Raw genomic sequence first — 25,459 nt, forward strand, 5'->3', positions numbered from 1 at the left:
AGGTCGACGTCCGGCACTCCCCAGCGGCGACAGATTTCCTGAAACACGTCCGGGTGAAGGGACCATTCCCCTGCGTCCATGCCCTGGCGACTGAGGAAGTCTGCTTCCCAGTTTTCTACGCCTGGGATGTGAACCGCGGATATGGTGGATGCTCTGTCCTCCACCCACATTAGAATGCGCCGGACTTCTTGGAAGGCTTGCCGACTGCGCGTCCCTCCTTGGTGGTTGATGTATGCCACCGCTGTGGAGTTGTCCGATTGGATTCGGATCTGCTTTCCTTCCAGCCACTGTTGGAAGGCCAGTAGAGCAAGATACACTGCTCTGATCTCCAGAACATTGATCTGAAGGGTGGACTCCTGCGGAGTCCACGTCCCCTGAGCCCTGTGGTGGAGAAATACTGCTCCCCACCCTGACAGACTCGCATCTGTCGTGACTACTGCCCAGGATGGGGGCAGGAAAGATCTTCCCTGAGACAATGATGTGGGAAGGAGCCACCATTGTAGAGAGTCTTTGGCCGTCTGGGAAAGCGAGACTTTCCTGTCCAGGGACGTTGACTTCCCGTCCCATTGGCGGAGAATGTCCCATTGAAGTGGGCGCAGATGAAACTGCGCAAAGGGAACTGCTTCCATGGCTGCCACCATCTTCCCTAGGAAATGCATGAGGCGCCGCAAGGGATGCAACTGGCCCTGCAGGAGAGATTGCACCCCTGTCTGTAGTGACCGCTGCTTGTCCAGCGGAAGCTTCACTATCGCTGCTAGAGTATGAAACTCCATGCCAAGATACGTTAGTGACTGAGTCGGTGATAGGATCGACTTTGGAAAGTTGATGATCCATCCGAAAGACTGTAGAGTCTCCAGCGTAGCATTCAGGCTGAGTTGGCATGCCTCCTGAGAGGGAGCTTTGACCAATAAATCGTCTAGGTAAGGGATCACCGAGTGTCCCTGAGAGTGCAAGACTGCTACCACCGCCGCCATGACCTTGGTGAAGACCCGTGGGGCTGTCGCCAGACCAAATGGAAGAGCTACAAACTGAAAATGGTCGTCTCCTATCACAAAACGTAGAAAACGTTGATGTTCTGTAGCAATTGGCACGTGGAGATAAGCATCTCTGATGTCTATTGAGGCAAGGAAGTCTCCTCTGGACATTGAGGCAATGACAGAGCGGAGGGTTTCCATCCGGAACCTCCTGGCGTGCACATGCTTGTTGAGCCGTTTTAGGTCCAGAACAGGACGGAACGAGCCGTCCTTTTTTGGAACCACAAAGAGATTGGAGTAAAACCCTTGCCCTTGTTCCTGAGGAGGGACTGGGATAACCACTCCTTCCGCTTTTAGGGAATCCACCGCCTGCAGCAGAGCATCTGCTCGGTCTGGCCGTGGGGAGGTTCTGAAGAACCGAGCTGGAGGACGAGAATTGAACTCGATTCTGTACCCGCGAGACAAAATGTCCGTCACCCACCGGTCTTTGACCTGTGACATCCAAATGCCGGAAAAGCGGGAGAGCCTGCCCCCGACCGGCGATGCGGAGGGGGGGGGCTGGAAGTCATGAGGTAGCCGCTTTGGAAGCGGTACCTCCATTTGCTTTCTTGGGGCGTGTGTGAGTCCGCCACGAATCTGAGTTTCTTTGCGTCCTCTGAGTCCCTTTGGACGAGGTAAATGGTGTCTTGCCCGAACCTCGAAAGGACTGAAACCTCTGCTGCCACTTTTTCTGCTGAGGTTTGGGTGTTCTGGGTTGTGGTAAAGAGGAGTCTTTACCCTTGGACTGCTTAATGATGTCAGCCAATGGCTCGCCAAACAGTCTCTCTCTAGACAAAGGCAAACTGGTTAAACATTTTTTGGAACCAGCATCCGCTTTCCAGTCCTTTAACCACAAGGCTCTGCGCAAAACTACCGAATTGGCGGACGCCATTGAGGTGCGACTGGTAGATTCTAGGACCGCATTGATAGCGTAAGACGCAAACGCCGACATCTGCGTGGTAAGGTGCGCCACTTGCGGCACTGCTGGATGCATGATAGCATCCACCTTTGCTAAGCCAGCTGAAATAGCCTGGAGAGCCCAGACGGCTGCGAATGCCGGAGCAAACGACGCGCCTATAGCTTCATAGACAGATTTTAACCAAAGGTCCATCTGTCTGTCATTGGCATCTTTAAGTGAAGCGCCATCCTCCACTGCAACTATGGATCTAGCTGCAAGTTTGGAAATCGGGGGGTCCACCTTTGGACACTGTGTCCAGCGCTTGACCACCTCAGGGGGGAAAGGGAAACGCGTATCTTTAGATCGTTTAGAGAAACGCCTTTCCGGGTGAGCGTCGTGCTTCTGAATTGATTCTCTGAAGTCAGAGTGATCTAACAAAGCACTCAATTTACGCTTGGGATAAAGGAAACGAAACTTTTCCTGCTCCGCAGCCGCCTCTTCTGCTGAAGGGGCTGGGGGAGAAATATCCAACAGCCTATTGATGGCTGAGATAAGGTCGTCTACCATGGCATCCCCATCCGGGGTATCCAGGTTGAGAGGGGTTCCAGGAGTGGATTCCTGATCACTCTCATCAGACACATCACAGGGAGACTGATTGCGCTGAGACCCTGAGCAGTGTGAAGACGTCGAGGGTCTTTCCCAGCGAGCCCGCTTAGGGTGGCTGGGGCCATCATCTGAGTCATAATCCTCGGCCTGTGAAGCCGGGGACCCCCCTGTGGGCTGGATACATTCCAAGTAAGGGGGACCTGAGGACAGAGGCCTCTCCGTGCCCAGAGACTGAGCCCCATGCATAGATTGCAAGGTCTCAAGGATTTTTGCCATAGATACAGACATATTATCTGCAAAAACTGCAAAGTCCGTCCCTGTCACCGGGGCAGAACTTACAAGCGTCTCAGCCTGGGTCGCTACCTCTCCTGACTCCGGCTGGCGAAGCAGCACCGGGTCGGAGCATTGCACACAATGGGGGTCATCAGAGCCTGCTGGTAGATTAGCCCCACATGCAGCACACGCAGTATACACAGCCCTTTTTGCCTTGGCCGCCTTGCGTTTTGAGGATGACATGTTGCTGCTTCCACAGAGTGATCTGGGATATGCAGCCAGAAGCGCACCTCACAGTGCAAGAAATACAATATCTATATATATGTACCCAGTACACTGACACACAGTGAGGCACTAGAGGGACCAGCACAGAAAAATCGCTTACCGCCCGCTTAAAAAGCGGGTGTGTGGTCGCCAGATAGCCCCTAGTCCAGGTCTCCCAGAGCCTTGCGTCCTTCCTCCAGCCAGGCATGCATGTAATGGCTGCCGGCGTCTCTAGAGAGGAAGGGGGGCGGGCCCTGGGCGTTCCTGGCCAAGAGCGGGAAGCCTGCTTCCCTCTGTGCATAGTGTGAGGGCTGGAGCATGTAAATCAGGCTCCAGCCCTCGTCGCTGCTTGCGAACAGCGTCTCTCCCCCACCCTGAATGACAGGGTGGGGGCGGGAACGAAACGGAGCTGCCGGCGTCCTAGGCCCAAAAAGCCGGGGACTAAAGTTATAACCGCCGCCGCCGTAAAAGCGCGGACGGCGGATCCCCGGCGCACCACAAGTCACAGCAGCGCCGCCCGGTCCAGAGGGGGTCGGCGCTGCGTTCCCATACACAACATCCCCCAGTAATCTGTAGGGACACAAACTCCAACATTGCGGTCCCCGGCGCACTACAACACCCAGCCAGCCCGGAGTGTGTCTGTGCCTGCCGGGGACACAGAGTACCTGTAAGATGCAGGGCCCTGTCCCTGATCGTACTCCTGCTCCGAATCCATCAGGTTCTAATGGGTCTGTGGATGGAGCCCGGCATCAGAGCTGAGAGGCCGGCAGGATCCCACTTCCACAGAGCCCTACCAGGGGATGTGGAAGGAAAACAGCATGTCAGGCTCCAGCCCTGTACCAGCAATAGGTACCTCAACCTTACAACACCATCCAGGGGTGAGAAGGGAGCATGCTGGGGACACTATATGTGTCCTCTTTTCTTCCATCCGAAACCGTCAGCAGCTACTGCTGACTAAAATCTGTGGAGCTATGCATGGAATGTCTGACCTCCTTCGCACACAAAGCTAAAACTGGAGAACCCGTGATACCACGGGGGGGTATAGCCAGAGGGGGAGGGGCCTTGCACTTTTAATGTAGTGCTTTGTGTGGCCTCCAGAGGGCAGTAGCTATACCCCAATCGTCTGGGTCTCCCAATAGAGCGCTGAAGAAAAACTGAATCATGCAAATTATTTTGCAGGATTCGGTTGTTTCTTTAACGACGGATTGTAACTGATTGAAAAAGACAGAAGTGTGAAAGTAGCCTTAGAATGGCTGCTCCCTCTGCTGGCTGATGTGAACATCTACATCAGTTGTGGCCGAGCATCTGCCCTGTGCAGTGCTGATCTGTTTAGGTTGGCAGAGCAGGAGATGTCATTGCCCTGTCTGTATGTGGAAATCCAGCCAATTGGTCAATCAGGGCACAGCGAATCCTGCACGCTGTCTGCTTAAGTGAGGGAGGGAAGATTCAGGTAGGAGACATAGTGACTGTCAAGGGAGTCCAAGTATATAAGCAATTACTGAATGAATGAATGAAATTGCAACTGTTTATGATGTGTTTACCTTTTTATTTGTGGACTCCAAATAGTTTTACTCGCTAGTAATCCAGCATTTGGGTGGACTACATTACGTCATTGTCCAGCAAAGCTCCATTCTTTCAACTTTAACTCCCCTGAAACATTTTATTTAGTAACAGTAATTTCTGTATAAAGGCCCTGTCACACACCCAGAGATAAATCTTTGGCAGATCTGTGGTTGCAGTGAAATCATGGACATATTGTTCCATTTGTACACAGCCACAAACCTGGCACTGATTGTCCACAATTTCACTGCAACCACAGATCTGCCACAGATTTATCGGTGTGTGTGACAGGGCCTTTACTCACAGTGGACCACTTGAAATTTAGAAACGCTGGTGAATACTTCAGCAACACTCTACAGTTTACCATAGACACTGTCATGGTTTAACTGGATTTTGAGTGGCATTTACTTTTACAGATAACATTTTATAGGAACGCATACCTGGGGCTCGAGACAAGGTGACTAGTCACAGCTGTATGTTCCTGCTAGCTTCCACCCACCTGCTTAGTTAGGCTTAAAGACCTTTTCCTGTATGTAGACACATAAGCAGAGACTAGTCAGTCTAGCTGAGTGAACTACGAGGAGCCAGTGGAGACATAGCCATACCTCTATGACAAGCCACCCCGTCCCTGGCCCTGTTTCTGAATAAACCCTGCAGCATTTCGGGGTAAAATGTGTATGTTTGATATGAAGGAGCCAGCCACTTATTCATACTTCCTTTGGGGCAGGCACCATGAATCAGATGACATGTTCCCCTTAAATTTGAAGCTTATTTTTAACATTAATGGAATGAATGCATTATAAAATTACGTTTTTATGCTACATATTTTCTCTACTTTTTGTTCATTGTTTCTAATTGTTAATATCCTTAACTATGTTATAAAATACTTGTGAAATATTGCAGTTTTCACTTTGGCTAGTGAGCCTAGTACTTCTTGTTCTGTACAAATAGAGCAGCCAATAGTGATGGCAGGTTACCATAAATGTAATAGCGCAATAGCTGCAGAATATACAAGCTCTCATCTGAAGGGTATATCAGAGCTCCGTTCTTTCTATGGGGCTCATGGAAGGGTGGTGCGCAGGCCCTCATGGCCCCAATCCCTATACCTATTGCCATTGCAGACCTAAGCAGAATTGTCTTCTCGAGTTGTGGAGAAATGCTTCCAGTTGTGGTAAAAATCTATATTTGGTTTTACTAGGCATGTGGACTTACAGAGAAGGATGTCACCACCATCCGTCTCCTGAATGAAACCAGAGACATGTTGGAGAGGTAATGTAATAATTAGCTTTCTATAAAATATGCACAGCCAGCGTTTTATTTTTGCTTTTTCCTGAAATTGTAACTGTTAGTGATTTTATTAGTAAATTATAGTGATGTGTCTGTAATATATAAGCTAAAGTATATCCGTCAAACTATACGTGCCTCCAAAAGGAAGAGTGAACCATCTGTAAAAAGTTCTATTTTAGGGTGCTTGTGCTTACAAACGGCCCGGGAAGTACCTCCTCTAAGATATATCTAAAGCCTGCTTTACATGTTACGATTCTGCATACGATATCGTATGCGAACGTAATTTCCCCCATCGTATGTGCGGCACGTTCAATTTTGTTGAATGTGCCGCACAAACGATTAACCCCCGTCACACGTACTTACCCGTCCATACGACCTCGCTGTGGGCAGCACACGTCCACTTCCTGGAGTGGGAGGGACGTTCAGTGTCACATCGACGTCACGCGGCAGCCGGCCAACAGAAGCGGAGGGGTGGAGATGAGCGGGACGTAAACATCCCGCCCACCTCCTTCCTTCCGCATTGCTGGCCGGGTGCCGCAGGACGCAGGTAAGATCTGTTCATCGTTCCCGTGGTGTCACACACTGCGATGTGTGCTACCCCGGGTACGATGAACAATCTGACGTTCAATTCATGAGGAATGAACGACGTGCGTGCGATGAACGTTTTACCGTTCAATCGCAATCACACGTAGCTGTTACACACTGCAATGTACCTTACGATGCCGGATGTGCATCACTTACGACGTGACCCCGCCGACACATCGTAAGATACATCGCAGCGTGTAAAGCGGGCTTAAGGCACCTCATTTGGCCAACCAGTACTCCTTAGATGTATCAGTGCTGCTTGCTGACGGGTATCTCTTCCTTTTGAAGGAGTCTTTAGATTAGCTGATATGCACTACTGCTAGGTCTCTTCTGTCAGTCACAATTTTTCTTTTTACTTGCACTAGACATGGTTAGAAATAATAGGACTACACAAAGCATTATAGTTTTATGAATCTAGCCTAACATTTTTATATTTAGTACACTTTGTATGATCTGTGTTTTCAGTCAAGACTTCAGCACAGTGTTGAACTCATGTCTGAGTCAAGGTTTTGGAAGACTTCTCGACAGCATTGCAGAGTTCTTTCGACCAAACGAGCAAGAATTAAATCAAAACAGCTCCGTGAATAGGTACTTTTTTTCTCTTATGCCATAAATAATTGTAAAAACCTTTACATGTAATTTGGAAAGTTAGATTGCTATTAATCTCTAAATAAAATTTCTCTCTGTTCTCAAGAAGGGGGGATTTTTAATTATTTTCTTTACTGCTCATTGCCTATGTTAAGGCCCAGTCACACTAAACATCATACCAGCGATCCCAACAACGATGCAGCCTGATAGGGATCGCTGGTAAGTTGCTAGGAGGTCGCTGGTGAGATGTCACACTAAGCGACGCTCCAGCGATCCCACCAGCAACCTGACCTGGAAGGAATCGCTGGAGCGTCGCTACACGTGGAAGCATGCTGCGCTTGGTAACTAAGGGAAATATCGGGTAACCAACTCGATATTTACCTTGGTTACCAGCGCACACCGCTTAGCGCTGGCTCCCTGCACACCTAGCCACAGTACACATCGGGTTAATTACCCGATGTGTACTCTGCTACGTGTGCAGGGAGCCGGCTTCTGCAGACTCGTAACCACGGTAAACATCGGGTAACCAAGAAGCCCTTCCCTTGGTTACCCGATATTTACCTTCGTTACCAGCGTCCGCCGCTCTCACACTGCCAGTGCCGGCTCCCTGTTCCCTGCACTCCTAGCCACAGTACACATCGGGTTAATTACCCGATGTGTACTCCAGCTATGTGTGCAGGGAGCAGGGATCCGGCACTGACAGCTGAGAGTGGCGGACGCTGGTAACGAAGGTAAATATCGGGTAACCAAGGAAAGGGCTCCTTGGTTACCCGATATTTACATTGGTTACCAGCGTCCGCAGAAGCCGGCTCCCTGCTCACTGCACATTTAGTTGTTGCTCTGTCGCTATCACACACAGCGATGTGTGCTTCACAGCGGGAGAGCAACAACTAAAAAATGGTCCAGGACATTCAGCAACAACCAACGACCTAACAGCAGGGGCCAGGTTGTTGCTGGATGTCACACACAGCAACATCGCTAGCAAGTTGTGCCTCAGCAGCGATGTTGCTAGCGATGTTGCTTAGTGTGACGGTACCGTTACTGGCCACTTCTACAGTCCTATCAGCAGTGGTCTTTTCTTCTAGACAAAGAGTACAACAGTGCTTTTTTTCCTCATTGCTTGCAAGGCCTGTATTGTTGACAGAATTGCACTCCTCCCATGCTGCAGAGGCAAAACTGCCTTTTCATCATTGGAGAGCACATAGTTCAGCCTAGTGGTGGGACCATACCATTTAGGCCGGGGCCACACGGGGACTACTGCGATCCTCGCATGACACTCTGCTCACGCTGGCAGCACAGCGGGAGCCAAGTGTCATGCAAGTGTCACTGCGACTGAGGTCCGATCATGCCGGGCCGGCACTCAGGAGGGGAGGGAGGGATTTATCTCCCTCTCTCCTCCGTAGCCGGCTATTGCCATTCTCGCCCTGCACTCGCGGTACACCGGTGTACTGCGAGTGCAGTGCGATCTTTCTCTCGCCCCATAGACGTGAATGGGTGCGAGAGAAAGAGACTCTCATTACAATCACAGCATGCTTACATTGTTTTCTCCTTCCGATTGGGGCCGAGAAAATAATCGCTCATGGGTGCTGGCACGTAGGCTAATATTGGTCCGAGTGGAATGCCATGTTTTATCGCATTCCACTCGGTCCAATTTTTATGCCGTGTGTCTTAGGCCTTACTTGAACTGTCAATTTTTAGGAATACATCCTTTACCCCCGACAAGCATGAAGGTAGGAGTTTGGGAAGTAGTGCTCTTCTGAAGAAAGATTAGGGAACCCCTTTGAGACAGCAGGAAATTTTATAGGCATATACCGGAAATGTACTGTTCCTTTTCATCATGGTGTTAAACTTTCCACTTGAATATATAGTACAGTATATCACAAACTGCAGTAAATGAAGAGACAATATTAGTTGGAATGCTAATCATAAAGCCAAAATAAATACAGCAAGAAAGCTGGAATCAGACTGTATAGTATGCTGAAAATCATGGAACAGTCAGGATTCAAAATGACTTGCCCAATTATGTTCCAGAGTTTTGTATTTCATTAATGTGTACATTTATATTTTTTTGTAGCCCCCTATTCATCAACAATTTTATGCCAGAAACTAGCTTAAAATGCTTTTAGGATCATAAAAATTTAGGACTTTTGCCATTTTTATGCCAGCTTTGGATTGGTCTGATGACTTTTTTGAATAATGGGCAGAGTTTTGACAAAAGGAGAGTTTAGCAGAGCACACCCAGCAAATTCATTATAATTGCACAAACCACAGACTTGGTGTAAATTAAGACAGAAATGAACTCTAGTCTTTGACTGACTGGTGTACGTTTCTTCTGGTGGTGCATGGTAGCTGGAATTTGCCAAATTCATTAAGATGAGCACACTTCTTGATACGTTTGGCACATACTATGCTCACACTTCATAAAGACTAGTATAAAAAACATCTGTCTTGATTAATTGGAGTCTATGTTTTTACTATTACTCTAGTTAAAATGTTGTATGCAAAATAAATCTTTGTATTTTACAGCCTTTCCAGCATTAATCTACCACTGGCCAAAATTATCCCTATAGTTAATGGACAGATCCACTCGATATGTAGTGAAATGCCCAGCCACTTTGTTCAGGTATGTACAACACTTCATGCTCTATAGTATGTAGGAAAGCTTGGTTATAGCAAAACACTATTTATTTAATTATGGTGATTAGCATCTTTGTATGCTTTAAAGGGAACCAGTCAGCAAATTTTTCATGTGTCGACAAAGTACCATCTTCAGCAGCGCCTGTGCTGTGTTTCATAAAGGTGTATATTATTCCCTGAAAATCCCCATGTGTACCCCCCAAAAACCTTTTTACATTCTTCCACTCTATATGTAAATCCAGACGGTCCGATGGGCATCCTTGCTTCGGCATCTATCCCTCCTCTTAGCCGCTGACTGCCGTCCTTTCCTTCTGATTGATGTGGATGACTACTTCTGCGTCATCCACATAGCCGGGTGAATTCCTGCCCATACACATCGCCGGTTCACGCATGCGCACTTTGCTCTTCCCTACTGCTAGCAGAGCCTACAACATAAGGGCGCATACGCAAGTCACAAACCCTTCTTGCTAGGGTTGTTTTTTTGCAAGAGAAGTCTTACTTTTGAATGACACTTGAATTTATCATGTGCTGTACAGGGAAGTGGGGAAAAAATTTCAAGTGGGATCAAGTTGCAAAAACAAAGCGCAATTCCACATCGTTTGAGAGTTTTTATTTACAATAGTCACTATATAGTAAAAATTACCCAACAATATGATTATCTAGGTCAGTAAAAACCCGTAGATACCAAATATGCATAGCTGTGTTTTGTTATTCAAATAGTGGTAAACAAATTTGGACATTTGTCACCATTTTCCTAGATCTGTAACATTTACAATTTTCAGTGGACAAAGCTGTGTGAGAACTTGGTTTTTGCCCCCTTAGCTGATGTTTTTATTGATACCATTTTGTGGTAGCTACGATGTTTTGAGCGCCTCTTATTGCATTTTTTTTGTTTTTTTATGTTTTTATTTCATTACTTTTATACTTTGATAGGTCGGACATTTATGGAGGTAGCAATATCATGTGTATTTTTTACTTTGTCTATTTTTAACGGGGAAAGGCATTTGAAATATATGTGTGTGTGTGTATGTATATATGTATGTATATATATATATATATATCTCTCACTGTATTTATTAGTCCCCTTAGGGTACTTATACTTGCGATCATCTGATTACTTGTGTTATATACAAAAGTATTGCTGTATATATAGAAAATAATCACAGTCCCCTATGACCACCAGTCAGAACCTGACTTTATTGGGAGAACTCTCATGACAAGCATGGGGTTTTCATCAGACTCCTGGCCCTAAAAGCAACCCATCGGCATCCTGTGCTCTTGCAAGGGGTGCAGATTGGCACATAGACTGAGGTGCCCCTCAGCCGCTATGTTCTAAATGACACTGTCGGTGATTCACAGTGGCATTTGACAGGTTAGCAGCCACTCCACTCGCAACTGTTAGAGGTAGATGATGGTTAAATATAGCAGCCATCATCGGCTGGCAAAAATGTGGGCTTAGTTTCTGAGCTTACATCAAAGCCAGGTAGCCAGCATATGATATAACTGTGCATCACATGTTGGTAAGGGTTGGCAGCTCTTTTTCTTTTCCACTTTGAATTTCAAGATCCATAACTTTTTTCTTATGCCTCGTATATGAGAGCTTAGTTTTTCTTCTGTGACCATTTAATTTTTATGGCACTTTTTTTTGCACATAGTGTTTAAAAAAAAATGGAGTGCATCCTCTTTAGTTAACAATGCTAGTCCAAAATGCAGAAATTGTGTGTGAAAGGTTAAAGGGCTTGTCCACTACTTTAACATTGATGGCCTATCCTTAGATAAATAGTATTAAACCGGCAACAGAGTGGTCATACCCAGAATGCAAGGAGACTGGCACTGCCCACAAAGGTGATTTCTTTGGTTTCTGCTGGGTATTCTAAAACCGTTCTGTCAGCTTATTAGTATTCATCTAAGGCTACTTTCACACATCCGGTTTGAGCACTGCAGCTCAATCCGGCTGTGAAACCTATGCAACGGATGCGGCGAAAACACCGCATCCTTTGCAGAAGTTTTTACATGCGGCCCGTCCATTTTTTTCCGGTTGCGGCACGCTACTGAGTATGCGCAGTGGAAGAAACCGCATGCGGCAGCCAGATGCGTTTTTTGCCGCATCGCGCCGCATCCGGCGTCCATAGGCATCCATTGAAAAATGCGCCGCAGCGGCCGGATGCGGTGCGATGCGTTTTTTTGCCGGACAAAAAACCGTTGCAAGATACGTTGCCTCTGGCCGCCGCTTTAATTAATTTTGCCGCATCCGGAAAAAAACGGATGCAACGCAAAGCCATCAGGCACATTCCGGTAACAATGCAAATCTATGGGGATAAAACGGATGCCGTACCTGATCCGTTTTACACGTTTTTTTCCGAATTGTGCCTGATGGAAAAAACCTGATGTGTGAAAGTAGCCTAAGCCAACAATAGATCGCACGCTGTGCACAGCGAGCAGGGACAAACCCTGGAACAAGCTTCACTGATGACACTTTGTTGTAGTCGGTAGAAGCTTGCAATCTTGCTTTTTATGTGCATACAATAAAATCTAAGCTGAAAAATGTAAATATTGACTAAACACTAATAAAATTCTGATCCAGAACACTGATGGTAAAATGTCTGAATGAGGCCTTATACTTAGAGCAGATAGACCTGCCCTACCAAAAAATTATTGTGATGAGGTATATTAATACAGATTGTATATCAGCAGTTAAAGAGACTTTTCACAGCTTTTACTGGTAGCCTGTGAAATGGTTATATCATGGAATAGTTGCTGAATCACTAAACATAATAAATAAATAAAATAAATAAAATATATATACTGTGTGTGTATATGTGTATATATATATATATATATATATATATATATATATATGTGTGTATATATGTATATGTGTATATATATATATAATATAAATTGTATTGTATATTATGTGATATATGTATATTCTGTGATATATAAAAAATAATGTTGGACACAGCTGAAATAACTGGGTCCTCATTTATGGGAATTCCCTCACAATAAGATTGTTCTGGTTGCCTATAGCCGCTGCACAAGTAACTGGGGCCCTCACTTACGTGAATTCCCTCACAATAAGATTGTTCTGATTGCCTATAGCCACTGCACAAGTAACTGGGGCCCTCACTTACGTGAATTCCCTCACAATAAGATTGTTCTGATTGCCTATAGCCACTGCACAAGTAACTGGGGCCCTCACTTATGTGAATTCCCTCACAATAAGATTGTTCTGGTTGCCTATAGCCACTGCACAAGTAACTGAGGCCCTCACTTATGTGAATTCCCTCACAATAAGATTGTTCTGGTTACCTATAGACACTGCACAGGTAACTGGGGCCCTCACTTATGTGAATTCCCTCACAATAAGATTTTTCTAGTTGCCTATAGCCACTGCACAAGTAACTGGGGCCCTCACTTATGTGAATTCCCTCACAATAAGATTGTTCTGGTTACCTATAGCCACTGCACAAGTAACTGGGGCCCTCACTTATGTGAATTCCCTCACAATAAGATTGTTCTGGTTACCTATAGCCACTGCACAAGTAACTGGGGCCCTCACTTATGTGAATTCCCTCACAATAAGATTGTTCTGGTTACCTATAGCCACTGCACAAGTAACTGGGGCCCTCACTTATGTGAATTCCCTCACAATAAGATTGTTCTGGTTACCTATAGCCACTGCACAAGTAACTGGGGCCCTCACTTATGTGAATTCCCTCACAATAAGATTGTTCTGGTTACCTATAGCCACTGCACAAGTAACTGGGGCCCTCACTTATGTGAATTCCCTCACAATAAGATTGTTCTGGTTGCCTATAGCCACTGTAGAAGTAACTGAGGCCTCATTTATGAAAATTAGCTCATAGATCATTTTGGTGGCCTATTACAACCAGAGTGCAGCTTTCAGCAGTGAAGCTGCTGAGGTAAAGTGAAAGCTGAGCTCTGATTGGTTGCTGTGGACAACTAGAACAGTCTGACTCTGAGGCAGTTTTCATAACTGAGATTTCAGATCCTTCAGGACACACATTTTCTGCTTTATACATTAATATATGTTAGATCTCTGATCAGTGTGCGGTGACTACTAAGGGTCATAATACTAAGAGTAAATTTTAATATTTAATAACAATTTGTTAAAAAGTAGTCGATGTTCTCTTCTCTTGTTTTATGACAAATTTGTAAAAATAACTGTTAACACCAAACTGACAAAAAAAATATGAAAAAAACTAATTTGCAAGAGAACCTGTCACCAGTTTTGTCCCCTATAAGCTGCGGCCACCACCAGTGAGCCCTTATATTCGGCATTCCAGAATACTGTATATAAGAGCCCAGGCCGCTCTGTAAAATGTTAAAAACACCTTTATAATACTCACCTATGGGGCGGTCCGGCCCGATGGGTGTCGCTGGTCCGGCGCCTCTTCCATCTTGTCCGATCGCTGTTTTGGAATGAGGTATATAACGGATCACTGGTGGTGGCTGCAGCTCATAAGGGAACAACCTGGTAACAGATGCCCTTTAAATTGTGAAGATGTCAACTTCAGGGTGACACTGAAAATGTAACCTTAGCAAGCTCAACCAACAATTTAACATATTTTCTTTGAGCGAAGCTGCAGATATTTTTAAGTTTATTATAATCCCAGTGATTCTTCTTTAGGAGCGTGTACTTTTTTTTTTCTCCTGCATGATATTGGCCAATCATAAACAGAAAGGAAAATAAGAACACCCTAACCCAGAAGTTCAGTAGAACATGCCTTCTTCTTTGATACCTATAATAACACAGTCCTGCTGTCAGCCTTGATCTCTGCATCTACTTGGTAGTATAGGGCATAGGTGAATATGATTACACTGTCAGCTTTCATGTCATGGGAGTCAGTGGAAGGAAAGTGGATCTGACAGCAATGTGAGAGGAGAATTGCAGCTGCAGAGGTGATTGTAATCATACTCCGCTCTACTGTCCTCCCCCCCTCCTTTCATACAAACTTACTTAAGATAAGTGCTGTAAAGTTACCGTCACACTAACCGACGCTCCAGCGATCCCACCAGCGATCTGACCTGGCAAGGATCGCTGGAGCGTCGCTACATGGTCGCTGGTGAGCTGTCAAGCAGGCAGATCTCACCAGTGACCAGCCACCAGCGACGCGTGGAAGCAATGCTGCGCTTGGTAACTAAGGTAAATATATTGGGTAACCAAGCACTTGGTTACCCGATATTTACCTTGATTACTAGCGCACACCGCTTACTGCTGGCTCCCTGCACTCCTAGCCAGAGTACACATCGGGTTAATAAGCAAACCGCTTTGCTTATTTACCCGATGTGTACTCTGGCTATGAGTGCAGGGAGCCGGCACTGACAGCCTGAGAGTGGCGGACGTTAGTAACCAAGGTAAATATCGGGTAACCAAGCAAAGCGCTTCACTTGGTTACCCGATATTTACCTTGGTTACAGCTCACCGCAGGCTGTCAGAAGCCGGCTCCCTGCTCCCTGAACATTCAGTTCGTTGCTCTCTCGCTGTCACACACAGTGATGTGTGCTTCACAGCAGGAGAGCAACAACTAAAAAATGGTCCAGGACATTCAGCAACAACCGGCGACCTCACAGCAGGGGCCAGGTTGTTGCTGGATGTCACACACCGCAACATCGCTAGCAAGATCGCTGTTGCGTCACAAAAACCGCGACTCAGCAGCGATGTTGCTAGCGATGTCACTTAGTGATACGTGGCCTTAAGTCTAATCACTCTCAGCTCTGCTCTATACAGTTCAGTAGCTGCAGAGATTGTGACTGAGAGCAGGCCTGTCTATCATTACATCCCACAGGAGAAGTCATATTCTTTTGACCCTCGGGGCTATGTTTTTGGTTTGGGTTTTTTTGGGGTTTTTTTTTTCCATGCCTACACTTTAAAATGTGTAGTTTTACATAGGGGGAGGGGCAAAAAACTAGTCTGTATCTGGTGTGACCACTCTGTGCCTCATGCAGTGTAACAGATCTCCTTCCCATAGAGTTGATCAGGTTGTTGATTGCGGCCTGTGGAATGTTGGCTCACTCACCTTCAATGAGCTTCACTGAGATGGTTTCTGACAGTTTGTGCAGACATTCTTTGCTTATTCAAACCAATTGTTGCAGCAGCTGTCCGGGTGGCTGGTCTCCGATGATCTTAGAGGTGAAGATGCTGGATGCTGAGGTTCTTGGCTGGTGTGGTTACGCATGGTCTGCAGTTGTGAGGCCGGTTAGATATATTGTCATATTCTCTTAAACACCTTTTGAAGACGGCTTATGGAAGAGAAATGAACGTTCAATTCGTGGGCAACAGCTCTGGTGGACATTCCTGCAGTCAGCATGCCAACTGCACGCTCCATCAAAACTTGGAACATCTGTGGCATTGTGCTGTGTGATAAAACTGCACATTTTAGAGTGGCCTTTTATAGTGGCCAGCCTAAGGCACACCTGTGCAATAATCATGCTGTCTAATCAACATCTTGATATGCCAGACCTGTGAAGTGGAAAGGGGAAAGGGGAAAGTGCTCACTAACCGATTTAGACAAATTTGTGAACAGCATTTGAGATAAAAAGGGCTTTTCTGCTCATAGAAAAAGTCTTACATCTTAGAGTACAGCTCATGAAAAATGGGAGCAAAAACAAAGGTGTTGCTTGTTATATTGTCGTTCAGTGTTTCGTCCTGCCGACTTATGATTGGTCAATATCATGCGAGGAAAAAGGTATATGCCTCCAGGGACAAATCTCTGGAAATGCCCCATTGGCTCATCATAAAGTCTAACTTTAACTTTACAGCTAATATCTCTGCAACGGAGTTGAGAAGTTAAAGATAAAAACTTTGTTTTATTCAGCTCTGCAGCCACTATTCAATTATGTGGGTAGGTTAATGTGCTCAAACGGATGACAGATCACGGTGCAGGTGGTGTAAATAAGTTACAATTTATTCTGCTGTTTTTTACTATTATAGTAGCACCAGGTGTATAGACGTAGCCGAACGTTTTGAGACTTACACAAATTTTGGTTTTCAAAAAACTTAACTGCTTTAGGCTTTGTGCACACTGGAAAATGGAATTTTCTCAAGAAAATTCCGCAAGCACTGAAAGATTACCGCACCCACGATAAAAAAACCGTGACAAACCGCACCTGAAAACCGCATGCGGTTTGCTGCGGTTTTACCGCGGTATTGTTTGCGGTATTGCCGCGGTTTTGCTGCGTGCGGGTTGGTACTTGTGCTTTAATGCATTCAATGCAATAAAGCACATTGAAAAAAAAAAAAAAAGTCATTTCCTTCTTAGATAGCAGATAGATAAATAGATAGAAGAATAGATAGAGATAGCTAGATAGAGGGATAGATAGAGAGACAGAGAGTCCCTGTGAGCACACGCTGCATTTCTCACGGTCGGCAGTGAGTTCACATTACCGGCCATGGGAAATGCCCTGTGGTTACCTCTGCTGTCTCGCTGCGAGGCTGCATTCAGCGTTGTGTCAGTCGCGGCTGGATGCAAGCATCGCAGGACGTACATTACGCCGGAGCTGTGTGTTTTGGGAGGGGTTAATAAACGGGTGAACCAGGAGCTTTTTTGTGTTTTATTTAAAATTAAAGGATTTTTCGGTGTGTGTGTTTATTCACTTTACTTATGGGTTGATCATGTCAGCTGTCACATAGACGCTGCCATGATCAAGCCTGGACTTAGTGGTGGCGATCCGCCGCCATTAACTCCTTATTACCTGGATCGCCACTGCATTACGGCATCTAGAAGAGCTGGGGACACTCCGGTACTGCCGCATAATGCATGCGACAGTCCCGGGGCAGCTGCGGCTGATATTCTCGGCTGCGGGAGGTGGGAGGGAGACGGGGGACATTAACCCTGCCCCTCGCCCTCCCCAGGATGAGACTACCGGGCCGCCGCTGTGTGTTTACCTCGGCTGGAAGGTAAAAATACGGCGGAGCCCACGTGTTTTTTTTTTCTATATTTCCGTTTGATTGTATGTGTATTCTATATGTCTGTGTCTGTGTGTGAGTGTGATGTGTGTGTGTTCTATGTCTGTCTGTGATGTGTGTGTTTACTCTCTGCTTTGCTTCCTCTTCCTGTAATGACATCACTTCCCTGCAAACCGCAGGCAGCGATGTACATTACCGCAGGTAAACCGCGAAATACCGCAGGGAATAACGCAGGAAAACGCAATGAACCGCACAGAATTTGCTGCCTGCGTTATTCCCTGCGGGATTTCACAATTACATTGCAGTCAATGGAGTGAAATCCCGCAGCGACGTGCGGAAAAGAAGTGACATGCAGTTGTTTTTGCTGCGGGAATCCCGCAGCAAAGCATGCAGCTGTCAAATTCCGCATAGTGCGCACAGCATTTTTTTCCCATAGGTTTTGCCGGTGATTCACTGCAGAGATGTTATGAACATTTTCTGCAGCAAAACATGCAGCAAAACCGCGGGAAAAAACGGTAAGTGCGCACAGGGCCTTAGTGGTTTTAGACTTGTTAGAAGTTACTGAAGTTTAATTAGAAGTATTTTACAAGTTTCTCAACTTTTATTGACAAATACATCAAGTTTGTTCAGACACTCAATATTTACAGTGTTGACCTTTGTTTATCAAGACAACTGCAATTTGCCTTTGCAGCTGATATCCACTTTGGGGCCAAATCTTGACAAATGGCAACCCATGCTTACGTATTTCGGTCTTGGAGTTTATCACAATTTCTATGTCTTTGTCCTACTTTCATTTGATGATTGACCACAGGTTCTCAATAAGATTGAAATTGTGGGTCAATGGCCAGGAAACTTCCCAGATCTCAATGTTTTGTTCACTGAGCTCCTTAGTTATCACTTTTTCCTTGAGACATGGTGCTGGAAAACATGGTTAGTCAACAAATTGCTCCTTGATTGTTTAGAGACGTTGCTCTAGGACAGGGGTGGGGAACCTTTTTACTGCCGGGGGCCATTGGAAATTTTCTACCAACCTTCGGGGGCCGCACCAAATGATCAACTTGAAAACGACCAGGCTATATTTGGTCAAACAATTAATTAACTCACCCCTAATGTGGTGGCTGGAGCGGCTGTGATATTCGGTGATATTGATCATTTTGTTTCTCACAACTGCTTTTCCAGGTTTGTCTTGGTCTGGAGAGGCTGGGGGCATACACATCCCAGGAGAAGCTGGGGCATATACATCACAGAAGACACTGGGGCGCATATACATCACAGGAGACACTGAGGCATATACATCACAGGAAACATTGAGGCATATACATCCCAGGACAGGCTGGGGCGTATACATCACAGGAGGGGTGTATACATCACAGGAGATGCTAAACATGGACAGCACTAGTGGCGGGCACAGACAGCACTAGGCGGCGGCACAACGGACAGCACTAGGCGGCACAACGGACAGCACTAGGCGGCACAACGGACAGCACTAGGCGGCAGCACAGAGAGCGCTAGGCGGCAGCACAGAGAGCGCTAGGCGGCAGCACAGAGAGCGCTAGGCGGCAGCACAGAGAGCGCTAGGCGGCAGCACAGAGAGCGCTAGGCGGCAGCACAGAGAGCGCTAGGCGGCAGCACAGAGAGCGCTAGGCGGCAGCACAGAGAGCGCTAGGCGGCAGCACAGAGAGCGCTAGGCGGCAGCACAGAGAGCGCTAGGCGGCAGCACAGAGATCGCTAGGCGGCAGCACAGAGAGCACTAGGTGGCAGCACAGGGAGCACTAGGTGGCAGCACAAAGCACTGACAGTGGCAGCACAGGGAGCACTAGGTGGCAGCACAGGGAGCACTAGGTGGCAGCACAGGGAGCACTAGGTGGCAGCACAGGGAGCACTAGGTGGCAGCACAGGGAGCACTAGGTGGCAGCACAGGGAGCACTAGGTGGCAGCACAGGGAGCACTAGGTGGCAGCACAGAGAGCACTAGGTGGCAGCACAGAGAGCACTAGGTGGCAGCACAGAGAACACTAGGTGGCAGCACAGAGAACACTAGGTGGCAGCACAGAGAACACTAGGTGGCAGCACAGAGAACACTAGGTGGCAGCACAGAGAACACTAGGTGGCAACACAGAGAACACTAGGTGGCAGCACAGAGAACACTAGGTGGCAGCACAGAGAACACTAGGTGGCAGCACAGAGAGCACTAGGTGGCAGCACAGAGAGCACTAGGTGGCAGCACAGAGAGCACTAGGTGGCAGCACAGAGAGCACTAGGTGGCAGCACAGAAAGCACTAGGTGGCAGCACAAAGAACACTAGGTGGCAGCACAAAGAGCACTGACAGTGACAGCACTAAAAGGCAGCATGGAGAGCATTAGGTGACAGCACTAGGAGGCAGCAGGGAGAGCACGATGTGGCAGCACTGACAGCACTAGGAGGCTGCACAGATTACACAGCACTGAGGGGTTACACACAGTACTGGGGGGTACACAGCACTTGGGGCAACACATAGTACTAGGGGGTACACAGCACTTGGGGCAACACATAGTACTAGGGGGTACACAGCACTTGGGGCTACACACAGTACTAGGGGGTACACAGCACTGGATGGGGGGGCAGCGATGGGTTGCATACTCACAGTACAAGGGGAGGAGGAGGAGTCACATAGCACAGGTCCAGGAGGCATGTACAGCAGGGAGGCATCTGCTGCACCTCTTCTGCTATGACTGGTGCACAGCGCGCTGTTTACCCTGCCCTCAAGGTAAACCCTCAGCATGTGAGCACAGTCCCGGGTTCAGTCTAGAATGTATGTGCTGTAGTCAGGTCCCGAAAAGAGCCCGTACATTCTAGTACGGGCTGCAATCAGGATCTGTAAATAGCCCGTACATTCTAGCATCTACCCATAGCGCACTGGGATTTTAAAGGGCCGGCGGCTGGCAAAAGCGCAAGTGCCGCTCGAGCACTGGGGTAGCCTGGAATGTGCCCGGGGGCCGCATTAAATGTCATCGGCCCGCGGGCCGGAGGTTCCCCACCCCTGCTCTAGGAGAATGTTTAGATACTGTTCGCATAAGATCACTCAGGAACACTGTAAATGTGGAACCATTACTGCGCTACTGGAGATACGACACACGTCCAGGAGAAGTAAATTACGAGGTGGTTTAATTCAACGCGTTTCGAATTGTAACCTCACTTCATCTGGAAATCCACCAGTATGACCATGTGACCAGTCATACTGGCGGATTTCCTGATGGAAAAAGTAGGGTAACACTTCGAAACGCGTTGAATTAAACCACCTCATATTTTACCTCTCCTGGACGTGTGTCGTATATCCAGTAGCGCAGTAACGGTTCCACAGTTAGTGTTCCTGAGTGATCTTTGGCTTCTTCAGCACGTGGACTCTGCAGCAGCTGGTTACAGGCTTTTCTTCTGGTTGTGTTACACAACCCAGTAAGGTGAGCACATTCCCTTAATATTTTTATTCCTTGTTACTGGGTAAGACCCTATTGCGCTCTTTTCCCTCCAGCTTTTTACTGTTCGCATAGCACATAACTTGGGGTAGTGCTCATTTTTTTCTCCAATAATTTTTCCAGATATCTGAAACAGTTGAGGGGGGCTTCATCGGAGAAATAAGTTTACCTCAGTTATCAGCAGTTAAATACATGTATTTTCTGTAAGTTATTTTCTCTAATAAAGCTCCCTTCACACATTTGGGACTCCTGGAGCAATGATTGACGACAAGAAATGTATCTGATCACCTGTAAGGTCCCCTCTATTAGGGACCTATAGTATCCATGCATCTATAGTGATGTGCAGGTCCAGGTTTCTTTCTCCTCCCCTGCAATGATCAGACCGATAATTGTAGGACAGGAGGATAGAGAACTCTGCCACTGAATACTTTTCTCAGTGAAGGATGCTTTATCAAGACTGTTAATCATAGGAGGCCTCCTCTGGACTATAAGATACACCTTTTTTTGCAATATTTTTTTCTTGATAAAAGCGCATCTCATACAAAAAATGAGAATATGTTTCCTATATGAAAAAAATATGTCAAGTCTGTAATTATGTTGAGATGTGATGAACATTTGTAATAAGAAGAAAGACTGTGGAAAAACAAGCGCAAATAGGGTATTACCCCAATATGTGTGGGGTAGGGAGGGGGGAGTCAATATACTCACCAATTGCAGTTGTGAAAGTCACAACTACTATAAACGCATGTAATGTCGATCCAAGGCTGCAGCCACCCAAACGGCAGATAACAGAAAGCGAAGGAGAAAGGTGTTCAAATGCCGCGCCAATAGATCAATTATGCAGATGTTCAGATCAATGTCACTTTATTGTCATACAGGTCGACGCGTTTCCGGAGCATCTGCCCCCTTCATCAGGACCACTAAGAATAGAAATAACATCAAATCACTATTTTGATGTTATTTCTATTCTTGGTGGTCCTGATGAAGGGGGCAGATGCTCCGGAAACGCGTCGACCTGTATGACAATAAAGTGACATTGATCTGAACATCTGCATAAGTGATCTATTGGCTCGGCATTTGAACACCTTTCTCCTTCGCTTTCTGTTATGAACATTTGTAAGGCATTTAAAGATGTTAAGTTCTTTTTTTTTTTTTAGTGTCTTTTAGATGTCTTTTTTTCTTTATTTTTTTACTGATGTTTCATTATAATTTACATTGTCTTTATAATCATTTTTCCGTAGGATCTCCTACTCATGGAACAAGTTAAGGACTTTGCTGCCAATGTGTATGAAGCATTTAGCACGCCCCAGCAACATGAGAAGTAACGGTCCATCACGGTGTCTCTGGAGAATCCAGTTGGGCATCGATGTTTACAGCATGTGATTGACATTCCTTTTTAATTAAAGAATGGTGTCTCCTTGTGGACCCGACGAATGGATGTCTGGTGTGAATGCTGTAACACGAAGAACTGCCTAGAATCAGTTTCAGTCACTGCAGCATTAAGCATCTGCTTTTTACTCACCGGGATGTCATTTCCAGCAAATTTATAGGAGACTTTGAAATTTATATTACCTAATGGTATATGAGATCTATTTATTAATTTTCATTTTGGTGTAAACGATGCATTAACTTTATAGGCCAAACTAAATGAATGTGGCATGAATAGCTTACAGAGTGCTTTACAATATGAACAGGCCTTATCAACGCATAGATCTAACCAGCATTTTCCTAAATTGTAACCAATTTTAATATTGTAGGCAAATCCAGTAATAGTAAACATACAATTTACTGAATGACAGTAAGTTGTGGCCACCCAGAGCATTTGTGAAGAGCCCATAATATGCTTGTGTGACAAATTTCTTTTTGGACCATTTTTCTTTTACTGGTAGAGACTAAACTACTGACTTTAGTTGGCGATTACTGTACTGACATTGTGGCTTCTCAGTATTTTGTGTTGTACATGTTTTATTCTTCATCCATTGAATTTAGCCTTTTTTATATAAATAGCAATGGCTTTAACATTAGGTTACTCACTGAAGTACAACAACAATTATGTACAGTAGAATTGCTAAAGCGGCTGCCAAGGACTGACATATTGATCACCCATCCTGCTAACTGGTCCTGTAGCAGCAGTATATAATATCAGGATACCACAGCTCTGGTCACAGCATTGTGGCTGTTCTTGGGTACTGCAGCTCAGCTGCTATAAAAATGTATGACAATCCCTTTAATTCTGAATCCATCAATCTTACACCATTGTAGGTTTGCCATTAAACAAAAAGGCATCCATCATGAATATGCAAATGTAGGAATTCTGAATTTGTCATTAAACTGTTTCTTTTATTAAGCAAATTAAGGTAATGTAATACGTCTACCTGCAGTCTGATGGAATATACAGCATACACTGACAAACCCTGCTCGATTTGAGTCCCATATTTTCATATTTCATTTTTTTTCTAAAAGTATAACATTTAAAATTAATTCTTTATTCAAGCAAAACTCCACTTTTCTTGACTGCAGTGGTAAAAAGCTCATAAAAATCACATGCAGGTTTACCATAAATTTCCACTGTTTTGCAATGCACATGGCTTTTGCAGATTAAATAAATGTATTTTACATGTTTCACTTGTAAGATTGGCATGGTCAAAAAGAGACATTGAAAAGCTGCAGAATTGTTTTTACTCTTTTATTTTTACTGCTGCAGTCAAAGTTTCATGTAAATGTTCCCATTCAAATTAAGAGAGGTCTAAAAGCAGAGTTCTAGTCAATTTTTTTGTTATTGTACACAGATTTACTGGTCTTTGCCAAATGGCAAACTTCCATGCTCAGCTCAGTGTATTTTAGGTTCATTATTGGACCTCTTATATTAAAACTGTTCTTGCTGACCAAAACAACCAAGCATCGTGCAGCTTATAGTTGAAAGAACGTTAGGCAATGAACTGAACAGAGTTGGTTGGCTGCTGCTTGTGGTACAGTTTTGATATATCGGGCACAATGATTCATTATGCATGAGTATAACTGTTTATTCCTCGGGCTGCATTCACACACAGCAGTCATGCTGCGGCTTTTAATTGCAGCATTGCTGTACAATAATTTAGACTCCGGCTATAATGCGACTTTGTCCATGACGACGGTTTCCACTGTGTCTCTGCAACATTGCAGTGCAATACAAGTTAATGGGTTCACATTGCAACCTGAAAACTCCAACAAGATAGTCCCAAAAAATCCAATGAGATTGTGCTTCTTGCAATTTTTATGTCCTGGACGCAGTTGGGGCAGCAATGTGACCACATTCACTTGTATTGCGTTTGGATTGTATCAGCTCCACCGAGTGTGTCGTGGACACAGTTACCTTGTAGACCCAGCCTTTATCTTGCAGGGAAAATTGTTTCACCTGCATGATTAAGTGATTGTGCAACTGCAGGTAAAGCTGCAGCTGACCCTGCATGTGAACGCAGCCTTCTAATCTGACGCTATATAGTTTGTGATAGGGACGTTAATTATCGTTTACAGTAAGTGATGTGCAGCACTTCTTCGACCAGATGTAGTGTAGTATCCATATGCAAAGCCTTAGTTTAACTTTGCTCATTTCAGTGCAGTAATTATAATCTAATTTATGTTCTTTATTAAGTTGGTCATTATGAGCTCTTTGCCTACTGTAACAGACTCTTTAAATATGTTTTTAATGGAGGATGGTAAGTAAAAATGTCTATAATTAAATAAACTGGCATTTTTGTAAATTGATATCTTGACATATTATTTAAGAAAAATCAACCCCTTAACGACAGCCTTACATTTTAAAATGGCGTCAGTTAAAGGTATTTATAGGCACTTATAAGTGAACAGCGCCACCCCATCTTCGGAAAATCTCCAGGTTTTCAGCTACTGGGGGTAGCTGAGACCTTAGAGATCACAATCCGGGCCGTTTTTTTTCTGGTCCCCAGTCACGCTACAGTAAATACCAGCGCCGGTAAAAAAAAATGATTTCTCTCCCACCTGACATGATCAAACATATGAGATGGGACAGAAATGTCCCCACCCTGATCCCCCTCTTCCTCCTGATCTCCTAAAATGGCGGTTTGCATGAGTTGTGCACCTGCCCCAAGCATGCGAGAATAGAGCTAAAGCCGGCAGCGCACTGAAACCTGATCATCCGTATGGACCGCTGCATTCTCCCATGGAGAACACCACACATCTCCGCAGGAGGGCTGACATTGCATCTTAGACGCAGTGTCGCCGGAGCGTGAGCACATAGCCTGAAGGTTAGAAATTTGGTGATACAGGAACATTTTATTTTTTTTTTTAAGTACCTCTGAGTTAATGCTCACTATACCCCTGAATAAAATCCTTGAGGGGTCTAGTT

General features: G+C 45.6%; 1 protein-coding gene across 1 annotated transcript in view; it reads left to right on the top strand.

Moving 5' to 3' along the window:
• Positions 1–24,840, top strand: part of PEX3 (peroxisomal biogenesis factor 3) — a 101,563-nt gene extending 76,723 nt beyond the window's left edge. The window contains exons 10-13 of the mRNA XM_075339802.1: positions 5,813–5,883; positions 6,952–7,074; positions 9,601–9,697; positions 22,338–24,840. Coding sequence (XP_075195917.1) covers positions 5,813–5,883; positions 6,952–7,074; positions 9,601–9,697; positions 22,338–22,421 — 375 coding nt within the window. The 3' untranslated portion in view covers positions 22,422–24,840. The remainder of the gene's footprint in view (positions 1–5,812; positions 5,884–6,951; positions 7,075–9,600; positions 9,698–22,337) is intronic.
• Positions 24,841–25,459: the final 619 nt, after the last annotated feature.

Source organism: Anomaloglossus baeobatrachus, chromosome 3 (assembly GCF_048569485.1).
Source record: "Anomaloglossus baeobatrachus isolate aAnoBae1 chromosome 3, aAnoBae1.hap1, whole genome shotgun sequence".
NCBI lineage: Eukaryota > Metazoa > Chordata > Amphibia > Anura > Aromobatidae > Anomaloglossus > Anomaloglossus baeobatrachus.